General features: G+C 44.3%; 1 protein-coding gene across 2 annotated transcripts in view; it reads left to right on the top strand.

Moving 5' to 3' along the window:
* LOC139262154 (GDNF family receptor alpha-4-like) overlaps positions 1-14,034 on the top strand; it is a 32,382-nt gene that overhangs the window by 6,682 nt on the left and 11,666 nt on the right. The window contains exons 2-4 of one of the 2 annotated variants that reach the window (XM_070877298.1): positions 9,029-9,310; positions 11,380-11,472; positions 13,065-13,410. In XM_070877298.1, coding sequence (XP_070733399.1) covers positions 9,029-9,310; positions 11,380-11,472; positions 13,065-13,410 — 721 coding nt within the window. Of the gene's footprint in view, positions 1-9,028; positions 9,311-11,379; positions 11,473-13,061; positions 13,411-14,034 lie in introns of both variants that reach the window. The other variant, XM_070877297.1, reaches the window with a different exon arrangement.

Genomic DNA, 14,034 nt, shown 5'->3' with positions numbered 1-14,034 from the left:
GGATAGGCACTTGGGTTTTAGCCAATATTCATGTAGAGTTTCTGCTAATGTGTTGTCAAATATTGAAATCTTTATTTTTAACACTGTGTTCTTGGACAGATTTGTGTGCACCTTTTGGAAGTTGTTTAGTGAGTTGCAGTGAATAGTGAGACATAAGGGTACCTTGCACAATGGTGGTGAGTGTGAAAGGAATGGCTTGGGCATTGAAGGGATGTTTTATGGTGTTGGTGTGGAGTGGTGCCAACCTGACACATCATGTGGCAGCCAGGGTGCACAGCGTCAAGTGAAGTAAATGTGGCCATGGTGAGGCTATTCTTGGAGTTCCGGGCAGCAATGTGGTCGGGTGCTAATGCGCTGTGTCCTGTGCAGCATCAGGTGATTGCGGAGAAGGTTGGTGTTGTTCGTGATGCTGGTGTGTTTAGTGATGTTGGGGCTGATCGTGGTGGGATTCTAAGGACCAAGGTGAAATTATTTCAAGGAGCTGCTGGAGTAGATGGCAGGTGAGGTTGAAATGACAGAGCTATCTGTTAATGGTGAGAGAGCTTGCTCCAAGGAGGTGACATTGGATAGAGAATTTACTCCAAACACGTTCAAACTTCCTAAAGCTGAAAAGTGTATTCCAAATCCTGAAGGCTTCAGCTTCTGACATTGGAAAGCAAACAGTTGTGAAATGGTAGCTTTTATACCACTTCCGCAGCTGTCAACTTGTCAAAGCAATAGAGAGTGACTGAGAACCCGACTCCACTTACCTCCCCAAGGGACGGCAAACCTGTCAAAAGTTTGGTAAAATTGTAAATGCCTGCTTTTAATCCTCGAATAGCATTCAGCTACCTCTTAACAACCTTAATTCACTGGGCTGCCGCTTGGTGTTGGGTCCGCGATCCGCACACAGACCTAACAGGTCAGAAATTGAAACGGAGGCGGATTTGGAGCGGGATCCCGACACGTGGTCAATCAGGGCCGGCCCGTCTCCAAACCCGCACTCGCAGGGCTGGGAAGATTCTGACCAATATATGTAATATGCAATATATAATGTGCAATAGGTGTTTTAGTTTAGCTTTATTTTTTTCAAAAGGGGGCGTTACCAGCCACCTATATATACAATATATAATATATAGTATATACATGAACTGTCTGAGCACCTGTGATTTCTCCAGTTGCACTGCTGATGAACATTGCTCCCCACTGGATGATCGAACCATCCCCATTGCACTGGCACGCTTTTGGATTATTTAACCCTTTTTACTTTTTGTTTTTTTTAAATCTGTGTTTCAGGATATCCTCATTGATGAGCTCTCACTCCCTGCTCAAGGGTTTTTGCCATTTGCACCGATGTATTTAGATAACATCATAACATGCCTCTGATAATGAACAAGGCAGATGTTCTCGTTAAGATTTTTTCGGCTGCTGGTTTGATCCTGTGCCTCCATGTGATTCTCCTTTTCTTCCAGAGGTAGCAGAATAACACTGACACCAGACCTTAAGTTAAGCTTTGTTTTTTTTCAAAAACACAGTAGTTTAGATGAACAGCCTGCCGATTAGCATCTCAGAGAGGAGACTGTGGGCCTTGGTAACTGCAGCTTAAATTATCCATTGACACAAAAGAGATGGATAGAAGGTATACTACTGAAATTCAAGCAAGTGATAACCATGAATTATACCCCGAGGTACTGCCTTGAAAGTGCTCCCTTGCCACTTTTTTTACATATGAACATTGACGGACAGGAAAATACCTCTGGCCCACCCAGCCTGTCCCACACAATGGGCTCAAAATTGCACAGGAGTTGCACCGTTTTTTTTTGGAGCAACTTGATTTTTCTGGAGTATCTTCAATCCACATTTTGCACATTCAATTTCCGCCAGTGTAAGTGAGTTAGTTAGGATTTTTTTAGTTTAGTTTTATTTTTTTCAAAATGGGGGGGGTTACCAGCCACCTACACCCTTTTTGGCCATTTAGGACACTTTGGCCAACTAATAGTTACTCCAAAACTAACTTAGGCCAGCGTATGTGGCTGCTTGTGAAAACCCTTGCGGATTGTTAAGAAATCAGCGCAGGTAGGTACATCGGAGGCCAGCAGAACTTAATGACGACTAAAGAATGTGAATAGGATCAAACAGCTATACAGGATATCATATGACAAACTTTGCAAAGTTAATTTACTATACAACTGAAGCATTCATGGAAGCTTAAACTACAAAATAAAAGATAGTTGAGTTAAATTGCCTTAATCTCACAATTAATTTAAACAACTATTTGTTTGCAATGATTATACTGGGCCAAAATTGAGCCCATATTATCTAAATAAAGTATAGATCAATAAATAAGATATTCTCTCAGTGTTCCTCCGTCACTTATGTTCTTCTTTCACAATATTCTTTCACAATAGCACCAGGTGAATAGGCTTGACAAATGGTCACCACTATTAACAAGAGAAGAAACATATTTACATAATTTTTTCAAAATATCCAAATAAAAAAATAGAAGTAAGTACCTCCTGCTCGTAATTCTTATGTTCTCCCAGCCGCCTAAGCTCATCCAGCATCAGCCTGCCCCTTACAAACAACCCGGGGTCGGGAATCAGACCCTCCAGGATCAGAGATTTGACACGGCTGGGGATCAGATCTTCCCTAGAGATCGGGGTCCGACCGCCCATGGGGTCGGTGATCGAACCCACCCTGCGGTTTGGAATTTCCTCCCCCCACCCCCGGGATCAAAACTCCCCATCGCCCCGGCTTGGGCCTCGCACCAACCTGCTTATTGTGGCCTTCTATCCAGCGTCCCCCCCCGACCTGAAGCCAGACTGTCAATCTGCAGCCCGGGAAGGCAATGGGCCGGCCTGTGTGGGAGGCCACTCAGCTTGGGATAGGGGCGGGATGCACACAGAGACGCTGGGGAGGCAAGGAGCTACAGCGCATGCGCACACACTCCAATGCGCATGTGGAGAGCTGCCGGCACTGTTTTTGGCGCAGGGCCCTGGCTCAGCCCCTGAATTGACGCTACGCAAGGACCTGGGAGAGGCCGGACAGCGTGCAAAGGCGGGAGGATTTTTTCCAGCGCACTTCTCATCCTAGAGAAGCGGAGCAAGTAGGGTGAGTGCACCAAAAAACGGCAGGGGCCAAATTTGAGCCCCATATCTTGTGCATCACAATATATAAACTCCACACCCCACCTAAAAGCCATGTGAACTCTGGGAGAGGCGACAAAACAGATAAAAACCCAGGCAAATTCGTCTCTGACCTCCTTAGGTAATCGAAACTAGTCCAGGAGACTACTCTGGTTCTGATTATTGTTGTGCAGTACCTACCTTTGGCACAAGGTGATCTCCGCCCCAGCTAGAAACCGGTCTAGCTCTCGCTTGAATAGTATATATATACAGCATGGATCTCGGAGGTTTTATTTACTTTATAATCGTGTTTTTTTTCCTGTGCTGAGCGTATTGGCAGACTCCATATAGTTGACAAATCATGATTATGATGTAATCATGGAAACAGAGTGAGAAGTGCATTGCTGGACTAGGGCAAGTGGTGGATGGAATTCTGCAGGGGTCAGTGCTGGGACCTCCATTTCACATTTACATAAATGACCTGGCTTGCAAGATGAAATGCAATTATTTGCAAGAGGCCAGAGCAGAAAGAGCAGTAAAAACTGAGGATGCAGCTAAGAATGTGTAGTAGGAGATGGACAACTTACACTAACGCACAGACAGATGGAAGGTGAAATTCAATATTGAAAAATGTAAAATCTTGCACATAAATAATGTGAATACATAAGTAGAAAAGAAGTAGCACAGAGAGACTCATAAAGGGCCCCGAGAGTAAGTGTGAACTTGTCTCGGTCTATTATATTGGCAATGTGTTGTGAGACAATTAGAAAAGCAAACAAAATGCTGGGATATATATCCAGAACGGTGGAATACATGTCTACTGAGGTTACTGTGAGATTTGCAATGCACTGATCAGACTGATCTTACAGTACTGTAACCTTAACAACCATTGAATACAGGATTGATCCAAGAGTGAGACGCACCAGCCCACTTATGTTGGTGAATGACATCCACACGAGTCCACGTACAGTGAAGAAATGCACAGTTTATTGTACAGAGCGCTCTGGGAGAAGAGACAGAGATTCCGCAATCTCCTGAACACCACCTCCCCGGGTGTAGCCTTCTGGTTACAATTATACCTCCGGGGTCATCACCGCCCCTGTACATCATTATCCAATTATTTCATGTTTTAGCGTAGCATTGTCTTATATGGCCGCGATCTGGCATGATTCATTCTTACATTGTGACAAAACAAGGGCATACATCACAGGCGGCGTCAGTTCCCCTTTATCAGCAGAAAAACAAGCGGCCAGCTTCCTATTATCAGTAAAAACAAGCATACCCCTGTTTGCCCCTCCAACTGTCCATTGTCTCACTTCTCCTATCTCCATGACTCAGGGTCAGCGGACGTTGGAGCCTAAATATATCTTTCTGCTAAGCAGGCATTTCCTGCTTGACCATTCTTTCTTCCCCATAATGCATTGAGAACAAAAGTCCCACTCCAAAGTACAATACAACTTGGATAAAGAAAATAGTTACAGACTAAAAAATTTTCCCCCAATACTTACCACTGCAACAAATTCTATATTCACTGGCTTGTCATCAAATGTGGAGTAAAATATGACAACTCAAGAAAAGTTCACTTGTTTTATTCCAGTGCCAGTTATATTTTAGTCTGGTTTGTTGTAAAAATGAATCTGGTTTTAATTTGTTTGCCTTAATAACAACTGTGACTACACATTAAAAATTATTTAATGGCTGTAAAACATTTTGGGACATCTTGAGGACCTGAAAGGTGCTATTTAAATGCAATTTATCTTCTTCCTACTACTTCCCATGTCAGTGTGCGAAGCAGTGTTGAGCTGTCTCCAGAATAGTTTGCCCACCATCTTGAAAATCTCATAAATTGGGGATTACGATTAGCAATTCAGCCCTATATTTTAACAATTTGTCATGTAGTTTAAAAATGTATATTTCACTGGGTTGGACAGAAAAAGCTATAGGGGGTCATTTTGACTTTGGGCAATAGTGTAAAGCTGAAGATATCAGATCAACCTGTTAAACATCTCTCTCGATTTTTATTTCCATTGGCATTGAGATGTATAACAGGCGGCTGATCTGATATCTCATGCTTTACACTAGCACCCAAAGTCAGAAGTACACTGTTTCCAGCACCCTGTTTTAAGTGTCCACTCTTATTGTTCAGTTGAAGGCATGAATACTGCTTCTGTCTGAATTTTACTTTCTTATTCACACTTTATCCCCTTAACCTGGCACTTTTACTTTGAATTCATCAGTAACCTGCCGTGTTACTGTTGACAAATTTGCTCATTTCTTTTCACAAGATCACAAGATCACAAGATACTTGCAGGGTAGGCCATTCGGCCCATCTTAATTCATCCATCCAGATTTATCCTATTGCCTCGCCTTTGCTGCATCTAATTATCAGAAACTCCAGGTGGACCAGTGGTCACTTGAGGGAACGTACTCCAGCATGGAGTCAGAGCCTTCAGGGGAGAAAAGAAAGGAAAACGTGTTTGCAGTGCCAGTGAGTTAGAGATAGGTCAGAATACAAAATGAGACGTATTATTTAAATGGTATTTTCACAGCATAAAGGAATAAAAGATTCAGTCCCCAAATCAGTAATTCTGATTAAATTAATCCTAATCAGCACTCGTGAATAGAAACATAGAAAATAGGTGCAGGAGTAGGCCATTCGGCCCTTCGAGACTGCAGCACCATTCAATAAGATCATGGCTGATCATTCACCTCAGTACCCCTTTCCTGCTTTCTCTCCATACCCCTTGATCCCTTTTAGCCGTGAGGGCCATATCTAACTCGCTCTTGAATATATCCAATGAACTGGCATCAACAACTCTCTGCGGTAGGGAATTCTACAGGTTAACAACTCTGTGTGAAGAAGTTTCTAAATGGCTTACCCCTTATCCTTAGACTGTGTCCCCTGGTTCTGGACTTCCCCCAACATCAGGAACATTCTTCCTGCATCTAACCTGTCCAGTCCCGTCAGAATTTTATGTTTCTGTAAGATCTCCTCTCATCCTTCTAAACTCCAGTGAATACAGGTCCAGTCAATCCAGTCTCTCCTCATTTATGTCAGTCCTGCCATCCTGGGAATCAGTCTAGTGAACCTTCGCTGCACTCCCTCAATAGCAAGAATGTCCTTTCTCAGATTAGGAGACCAAAACTGAACACACTATTCCAGATGAGGCCTCACCAAGGCCCTGTACAACTGCAGTAAGACCTCCCTGCTCCTATACTCAAATCCCCTAGCTATGAAGGCCAACATACCATTTGCCTTCTTCACTGCCTCCTAAATTAATCCCAACCCCAGAACTAGCCATGCCTCTAGCCAAGCTGTTCCAGTACAGCTACAAAACTGGCATCTACCCAACAAAGTGGATCATTGCCCAGGTATGTCCTGTCCAAAAAAGCAGGACTAATCCAATCCGGCCAATTACTACCTCATCAGTCTACTCTCAATCATCAGCAAAGTGATAGAAGGTGTCGTTGACAGTGCTATTAAGCGGTACCTACTCGCCAATAACCTGCTCATCAATGCTCAGTTTGGGTTCTGCCAAGACCACTTGACTCCAGACCTCATTATGGCCTTGGTCTGAACATGGACAAAAGAGCTGAATTCCAGAGGTGAGGTGAAAGTGACTGCCCTTGACATCAAGGCAACATTTGACTGAGTATGGCATCAAGGAGCGTAAAATTGAAGTCAATGGGAATCAGGGGGGAAATTGACCACTGTCTGAAGTCATACCTAACAAAGGAAGATGGTTTTGTTTGTTGGAAGTCAATCATCTCATCCCCAGGAAATCACTGCAGTTCCTCAGGGCAGTGTCCTAAGCCTAACCATCTTCAGCTGCTTCATTATAATGACCTGCCCGCCATCATAAGGTCAGAAGTGGGGAAGTTCGCTGATGATTGCACAGTGTTCAATTCCATTTACAACTCCTCAGATGATGAAGTAATCTGTGCCCGCTTACAGCAGACCTGGACAACATGCAGGCTTAGGCTGATAAGTGGCAAGTAACATTCGCGCCACACAAGTGCCAGGCAATGACCATCTCCAACTAGAAAGAGTCTAGCCACCTCCCCTTAACATTCAACTGGATTACCATCACGGAATCCCCCACAATCAACATCCTGGAGGCCACCATGGAACAGAAACTTAACTGGACCAGCCACATAAATACTGTGGCTACAAGAGCAGGTCTGTGAATGGGTATTCTGCAGCGAGTGACTCACCACCTGACTCCCCAAAGCCTTTCCACCATCTACAAGGCACAAGTCAGGAGTGCAATGGAATACTCTCTACTTGCCTGGATGAGTGCAGTTCCAACAATACTCAAGAAGCTGAACCCCAACCAGGAGAAACAGCCCAATTGATTAGCACCCCATCCACCATCTTAAACATTCATTCCCCACCACCACTGCAGTGTGTACCATCTACAAGATGCATTGCAGCAACTCGCCAAGGCTTCTTTGACAGCACCTCCCAAGCCCGCGACCTCTACAGCCTAGAAGGACAAGGCCAGTATGGGCACGGGAACACCATCACCGCCAAGTGCCCCTCCAAGTCACACACCATCCTGACTTGAAAATATATCGCTGTTTATCCATCGTCGCTGGGTCAAAATCCTGGAACTCCCAACCTAACCGCACTGTAGGAGTACCTTCATAATCACGGATTGCAGCGGTTCAAGAAGACAGCACATCACCACCTTCTCAAGGGCAATTAGCGCTGGGCAATAACTGCTGGCCTTGCCAGCGATGCCCACATTCCATGAATGAATAAAAAAAGCTCTCCTGAATAAATTAATCCCAATCTGCTCTCCTGAATAAATTATCAAACAACTGCAGAGTAGGTTAAAGGAAATTTGTGACTTTCCCAATGCTACTAGAGTCCAATTTGTGCAAACCTCTCTGCGCTCCCACCCAGCTATCTGCATACCAATTCCACAAGACATCAGTTCCCTTTCTAGCTGTGCCTGAGTGTACCTGCTTGTGGAGGCGTTGTCCTGCTGGCCATGGTAACCTTGTCTTTGTGACTTGGGAGGATCGTAGTGTCCATTTACTTAGTGTTGCCCAAGACTCTGTCATCCACTATTGGCAGGGTGGCAGGTTACATCATTAATGATTTAGTAAAGGCTGTATGGTTAAACGTGTTCTCCTAAGGTGAAATGCATTTTCCTATAGATATGGCTGTTCTCCCCGAACTAAACTATTTCTTGTAACTAGGCTGCCATCCCGTAACTAGGTTGCTCTCTTTTAACTTGGCATCTCTCTCTATTAACTAAGCTGCTCTCTTGTAATCAGACTGCCCTCCTTTACTATCTACTCTCTCGTAACAGGGCTGCCCTCCCGTAAGTAAGCTACTCTCATAACTAGACTTTTCTCCCGTAAGTAGCCTACTTTCCGTAACTAGGGTTTTGATGAAAGGTCATCAACCTGAAACGTTAACTCTGTTTCTCTCTCCACAGGTGCTCTGACCTGCTGACTTTTTCCAGCACTTTGTTTTTATTTCTCGTAACTAGGCTGCCCTGCCATAACTAATTGGTTTCTTGTAAGGCGGCTCCCTCGTAACTGACAAATGCTCTATTTTCTCCCTTCCACTGTGGATTTCAACTGGAAGTAATGCAAAAATATGTTTGTGTGTACAAGTATATACACAGTCACACATACACATGTACAGAGAAGCACACAAACAAACCCACATGCGATGCAAGAGCACAGATACAAGCAGACACGGAGGCAGAGATACAGATATGCAATAACCGGTACAGGTCAACAATCATATACATGGAGCCAGAGATGCATATGGAAACATAGATAGACACACACTCAAGCTGAGACATAGATGGATGCACTGAGTAATATACGCTCTCTATGGTGCACAAGCAGACATTTTAACAATGTGTTGTTGATTGTTAACCTTTAGCCATTTTCTCCCACAGATCTTGTCCTCACGGATGAAATCACAATCCAAGATGACTGCCATTCAGCAGCAATGCAGTGCTCCTTAGATCCTGACTGTAGTACAAGGTCCCGCACACTATTGCAGTGCACAGCTGGCAGTGGGGTAGAACACCTGCAATCAGCTGCCAGGAATGAGTGCATGATTGCCGCACTCACTCTTCAGTCCAACCAGCTCTTCACATGCAAGTGCAAAAGAGGAATGAAGAAAGAGAAGAGCTGCCTGCGGATATACTGGACCATGCACCAAAGCCAGGTCCCAGGTACATTGGAGTTCCTAGACCTAGCAGCAGGGACAATAAGGATAATTAGTAATCTATTAGAGATGGAAGAGAGAGAAAGTGAGAATAAAAGGGAAGAGTGAGAGAGGGAAAGAATGAGGCTTACCAAGTTTGCATTGTAGATTGGACAAGAGCTGACCTTGAGACACATACAAAGTGTACTGGACCAGATGGGAGTATATTGTTCCCTTTTCAGTGGGTATCAGACTCGCCTCTGAATCAGAAGGTTGTGGGTTCAAGTCCCACTTCAGGGACTTGAGCATGAAAAATCTAGGCTGACACTCCAGTGCAGTGTTGAGGGAGCACTGCACTGTCGGAAGTGCCGTCTTTCGGATGAGACGTTAAACCGAAGCCCCATCTGCCCCCTCAAGTAGATGTAAAAGATCCCATGGGACTATTTTGAAGAAGAGCAGGGGCATTATCCCTGGTGTCCTGGCCAATATTTATCCCTCGATCAACAGAACAAAAAAACAGATTATCTGGGTCATTATCACATTGCTGTTTGTGGGAGCTTGCTTGTGCGCAAATTGGCTGCCGCATTTTCTACATTACAAGAGTGAATACACTTCAAAGAGTACTTCATTTTGTAAAGCACTTTGAGATGTCTGGTGGTCATGAAAGGCGCTATATAAATACACGTCTTTTTTATCCATTGCACATTACATGTGTACAAGAGCTGAGACTCAGATGCTCGTGAGCTGTACAGTACCAGATGGGAGAGAATTATCCTCTTTTATCTGACATGTAGTCCACGGCGCGGCACTGGACAACGTGGACCACTTCCCTTATCTCGGGAATCTCCTATCAACAAGAGCAGGCATTGATGACGAGATCCAACACCGCCTCCAGTGCGCCAGTGCAGCATTCGGCCGCCTAAGGAAAAGAGTGTTTGAAGACCAGGCCCTCAGAACTGTCACCAAGGGCTATAGTAATACCAGGCCTCCTGTATGGCTCAGAGACGTGGACCATGTACAGTAGACACCAAGTCGCTGGAGAAATACCACCAACGATGTCTCCGCAAGATCCTACAAATCCCCTGGGAGGACAGACACGCCAACGTTAGCAGTCTCATCCAGGCCAACATCCCCAGCATTGAAGCACTGACCACACTTGATCAGCTCCGCTGGGCAGGCCACGTAGTTTGCATACCAGGCACGAGATTCCCAAAGCAAACGCTCTGCTCGGAACTTGTCCACGGCAAACGAGCCAAAGGTGGGCAGTGGAAACGTTACAAGGACACCCTCAAAGCCTCCTTGATAAAAGTGCGACATCCCCATTGACACCTGGGAGTCCCTGGCCAAAGATCGCCCTTAGTGGAGGAAGTGCATCCGGGAGGGCGCTGAGCTCCTCGAGTCTCGTTGCCGAGAGCATGCAGAAATCAAGCGCAGGCAGCAGAAGGAGCATGTGGCAAACCAGTCCCATCCACCCCTTCCTTCAACCACTGTCTGTCCCACCTGTGACAGAAACTGTGGTTCTCGTATTGGACTGTACAGTCAACTGAGAACTCACGCTAAGAGTGGAAGCAAGTCTTCCTCGATTCCGAGGGACTGCCTATGATGATGATGATGATGAGTACAATAAAATGACAAAGACCACTGAAACCTGTGGCAGCCATGAGTGATGCCATCTTTATCAGTGCTGAAATAGAACACACTAGTTCAGAAAATGCCTTTTCAGCTCAAGGACATGGCTCTAATCCAGGCCAGACAGATAGGAGGAGCGAGGTAACAGCACACTTACACTCAAGGTTGTGGCTTTGATTCCAGCTGAATGGGCCGAAAGTCTCTTTTCTCTTGACAGCTGTTGGCCATGTGAAACAAGTTTGAGCAAACTCAGTCACAGTGGCAGCAGACAGAATCAACAGTACAATTGTACTCTGGAACAAAATCCGGAATACAAATCCAAAGAAAGGCAAAGAAAATGTTAAACTGGTGCACTAATTGGCTGGGGTTGAAACAGATTGTTGGAAGTAACAATAAGCTGAATATACACTGTTGTTTGGATGAAGATTGAACTGTTGAATAAACGGTCTTGTCTTTCCTTTCCTATAGGTTACAATGATTTTGAAGCATCCCCCTATGAATATTCAATGCCTGGTCTGTCCTGGGGCCTGGACTATGGTAGACTTGCTTCTCTGGTGTCAGGTACTGCACCCTGCAAAACTTCACCAATGCCGCACTCTAGAAATGCATTATTAGGCTATAATACCAGGTTAGAACATTGTGTACTTTTTGCGGGGAGGAGTAGATTTGCACAATGAGTCACAGAATCTCCTGGTAATCAGCTTCAGATTATTTCTTGATAAATAATATAACAATCGTTAAATGTCTGGTGTCAACATCATTAAGTGTCAATGACCTGCAGACAGTTCCTGCTTGACCAGCAGCAGTCACTGGAATTATAATAGGCCCTAAACTGAATAACATCCTGTGCCATAAAATTGACAGTACTCTATAATTAATAACACCAGGGTTATTGTGCCTTACACTATTGATTTATTATGTATTGTCAACCCTTTATTAGACTCCAGCCTGCAACTCATTCCCAGAGATTCAGTAATTGATATATATCTCGCCTAACCATTTGATTAGATTGTAGCTCTCAAGTATCCATTATTCGATGTACGCTCCATTTAAACTGCTCAATTAGAGTTGCTGAATAAGCTACGACATTGAAGCAAATAGTGTAAATGAGTTCAAGAGACAAGTAAAACATGTTTAGGAGAGTAAAAGGTTTGAAGGATTATGAAGTTGTGATCTGTTACTAAGGAGTGGGATTTCGGGGCATAATAGCCACTCAGTTTCTGATTAGAGCCATTACATAGAGGTTACAGCACAGAAACAGGCCATTTGGCCTAACTGGTCTGTGTCAGTGTTTATGCTCCACACGAGACTCCTTGTACCCTACTTCATCTAGCTCTATCTGCATATCCTTCTATTCCTTTCTCCCTCATTTACTTACCTAGCTTCCCCTTAAAGGCATTTATGCTATTTGCCTCAACCACTTCATGAGGTAGTGAGTTCCATATTCTAATCACTCTATGGGAGAAAATATTCTCCTGAATTCTATATTGGATTTATTAGTGACTATCTTATATTATGCCCCTAGTTTTGGACTCCCCAACAAATGGAAACAGCTTCTCAATGTCTACACTATCAAACCCCTTTTAAAGATCTCTATCAGGTCACCCCTCAGCCTTCTGTTTTCTCGAGAAAAGATCCCCAGCATGGTCAGTATTTCCTGATAGTTAGAATATTTCAGTTTTGGTATCATCTTGTAAATCTCTTCTCCAGTGCTTCTATATCCTTTTTATAATATGGAGACTGAGCAGGGAGGTACCAAGAGGAAATAGTGGTTACTCTTTGCATGTGGGAAAGAAAATGATAATGTTCATGATTGGGAAATATCTGGATTAGCAATTGGCTGTTTCCCTACACCTTCACCAGTCAGTGCAGAGATGTAACGACCAGCGGAACCAGGGATAATTTACCATGAAAAACTACACAAAAATAAGGATAAAAAAATGGGAGGGAGGAGATTCCAATGTCTATCATCTTGTGGGCTATGAAAATGTATGTAAACCCAAAGTGGCTAAATTGCAGTCATTTAGAATTCACAACATGGCTAAGCACTTTCATCAGTAGGCTGCTTAAGTTGATTTGCTGTTGCATACCATTGACTCTGACCCTGATGGATTTCAATTGTATTTCTGTTTTGTTCTCTTGTTTCCCAGAAGGACCCAAAGTTCGATTTCCTGCCAATGTTAACCACTGCTTAAATGCTGCTCGAGCATGCAATGTGGACGAGACTTGCAAACAGTTCCGCACTGAGTATGCCAAGTACTGCCTCAAGCTTGTCTCAAAATCTGGCTGCAACAGACATAAGTGTCACAAAAGCCTTCGCCGTTTTTTTGACCACGTGCCAGAGGAATATAAATACCCAATCCTATTTTGTCCGTGTGAAGACAAAGCCTGTGCCGAACGCAGACGCCAGACGATTGTTCCTACTTGCTCCTTTGAGGAACCAGATAAACAAAATTGCTTGAGCCTGCAGATCACATGCAAGGCAGATGTCATTTGCAAGTAAGAATGCTGATCAATCAAGTTAAGTCGTAGTATCCAGGGAATTTGAAAGAAAGAAATTTAAGGGATTACATACAGCTAGCGGAAGATGATCATCTGGCCTATTCTGTTCAGTGTTTAGATTCAAAACCCTCCCCATTCGCATCCATTGGGCTAGATTTTCGGCAAACGGTAGTTTTATGCCAGAATTACCGTTTTCGCCGTGCTGCCGTTTTTAGGCCTAATTTGGGCATTTACGCATCAGTAAAGTCGGCATTGCACAACGATTCGTGGCGCAAACTGTGAGTTTCGGTAACTTTAGTCCGAGGCTGTAGTGTTGCAAGAGAGGCCTTGGGAGGGTGGGGAAAACAACAAAAAAATGTCACAAAACATTCACAAAACCCTTACCTACTAAACTTGAACTTGCCTTTTTTGCATGTCTTCATACTTAGCGCTGCTGGCAGCGCTGCACTGACTGTTTTGAGCGTGCGGGTCGGGAGAACACCGAAAGTACAACGCAAACGCAATCTGCGTCGTTGCATGTCGGTGCACCTCTCCCCATTGCCGCCGCACACAGGTACCCGAGGATCCCGCTGACCGGGTTTTCGCAGAAGGTCAAATTGTGCCGAAAACCCGGTCACAAAC

Source organism: Pristiophorus japonicus, chromosome 4 (assembly GCF_044704955.1).
Source record: "Pristiophorus japonicus isolate sPriJap1 chromosome 4, sPriJap1.hap1, whole genome shotgun sequence".
NCBI classification, from domain to species: Eukaryota; Metazoa; Chordata; class Chondrichthyes; family Pristiophoridae; genus Pristiophorus; species Pristiophorus japonicus.
This window is presented reverse-complemented; position numbering and strand designations above follow the sequence as displayed.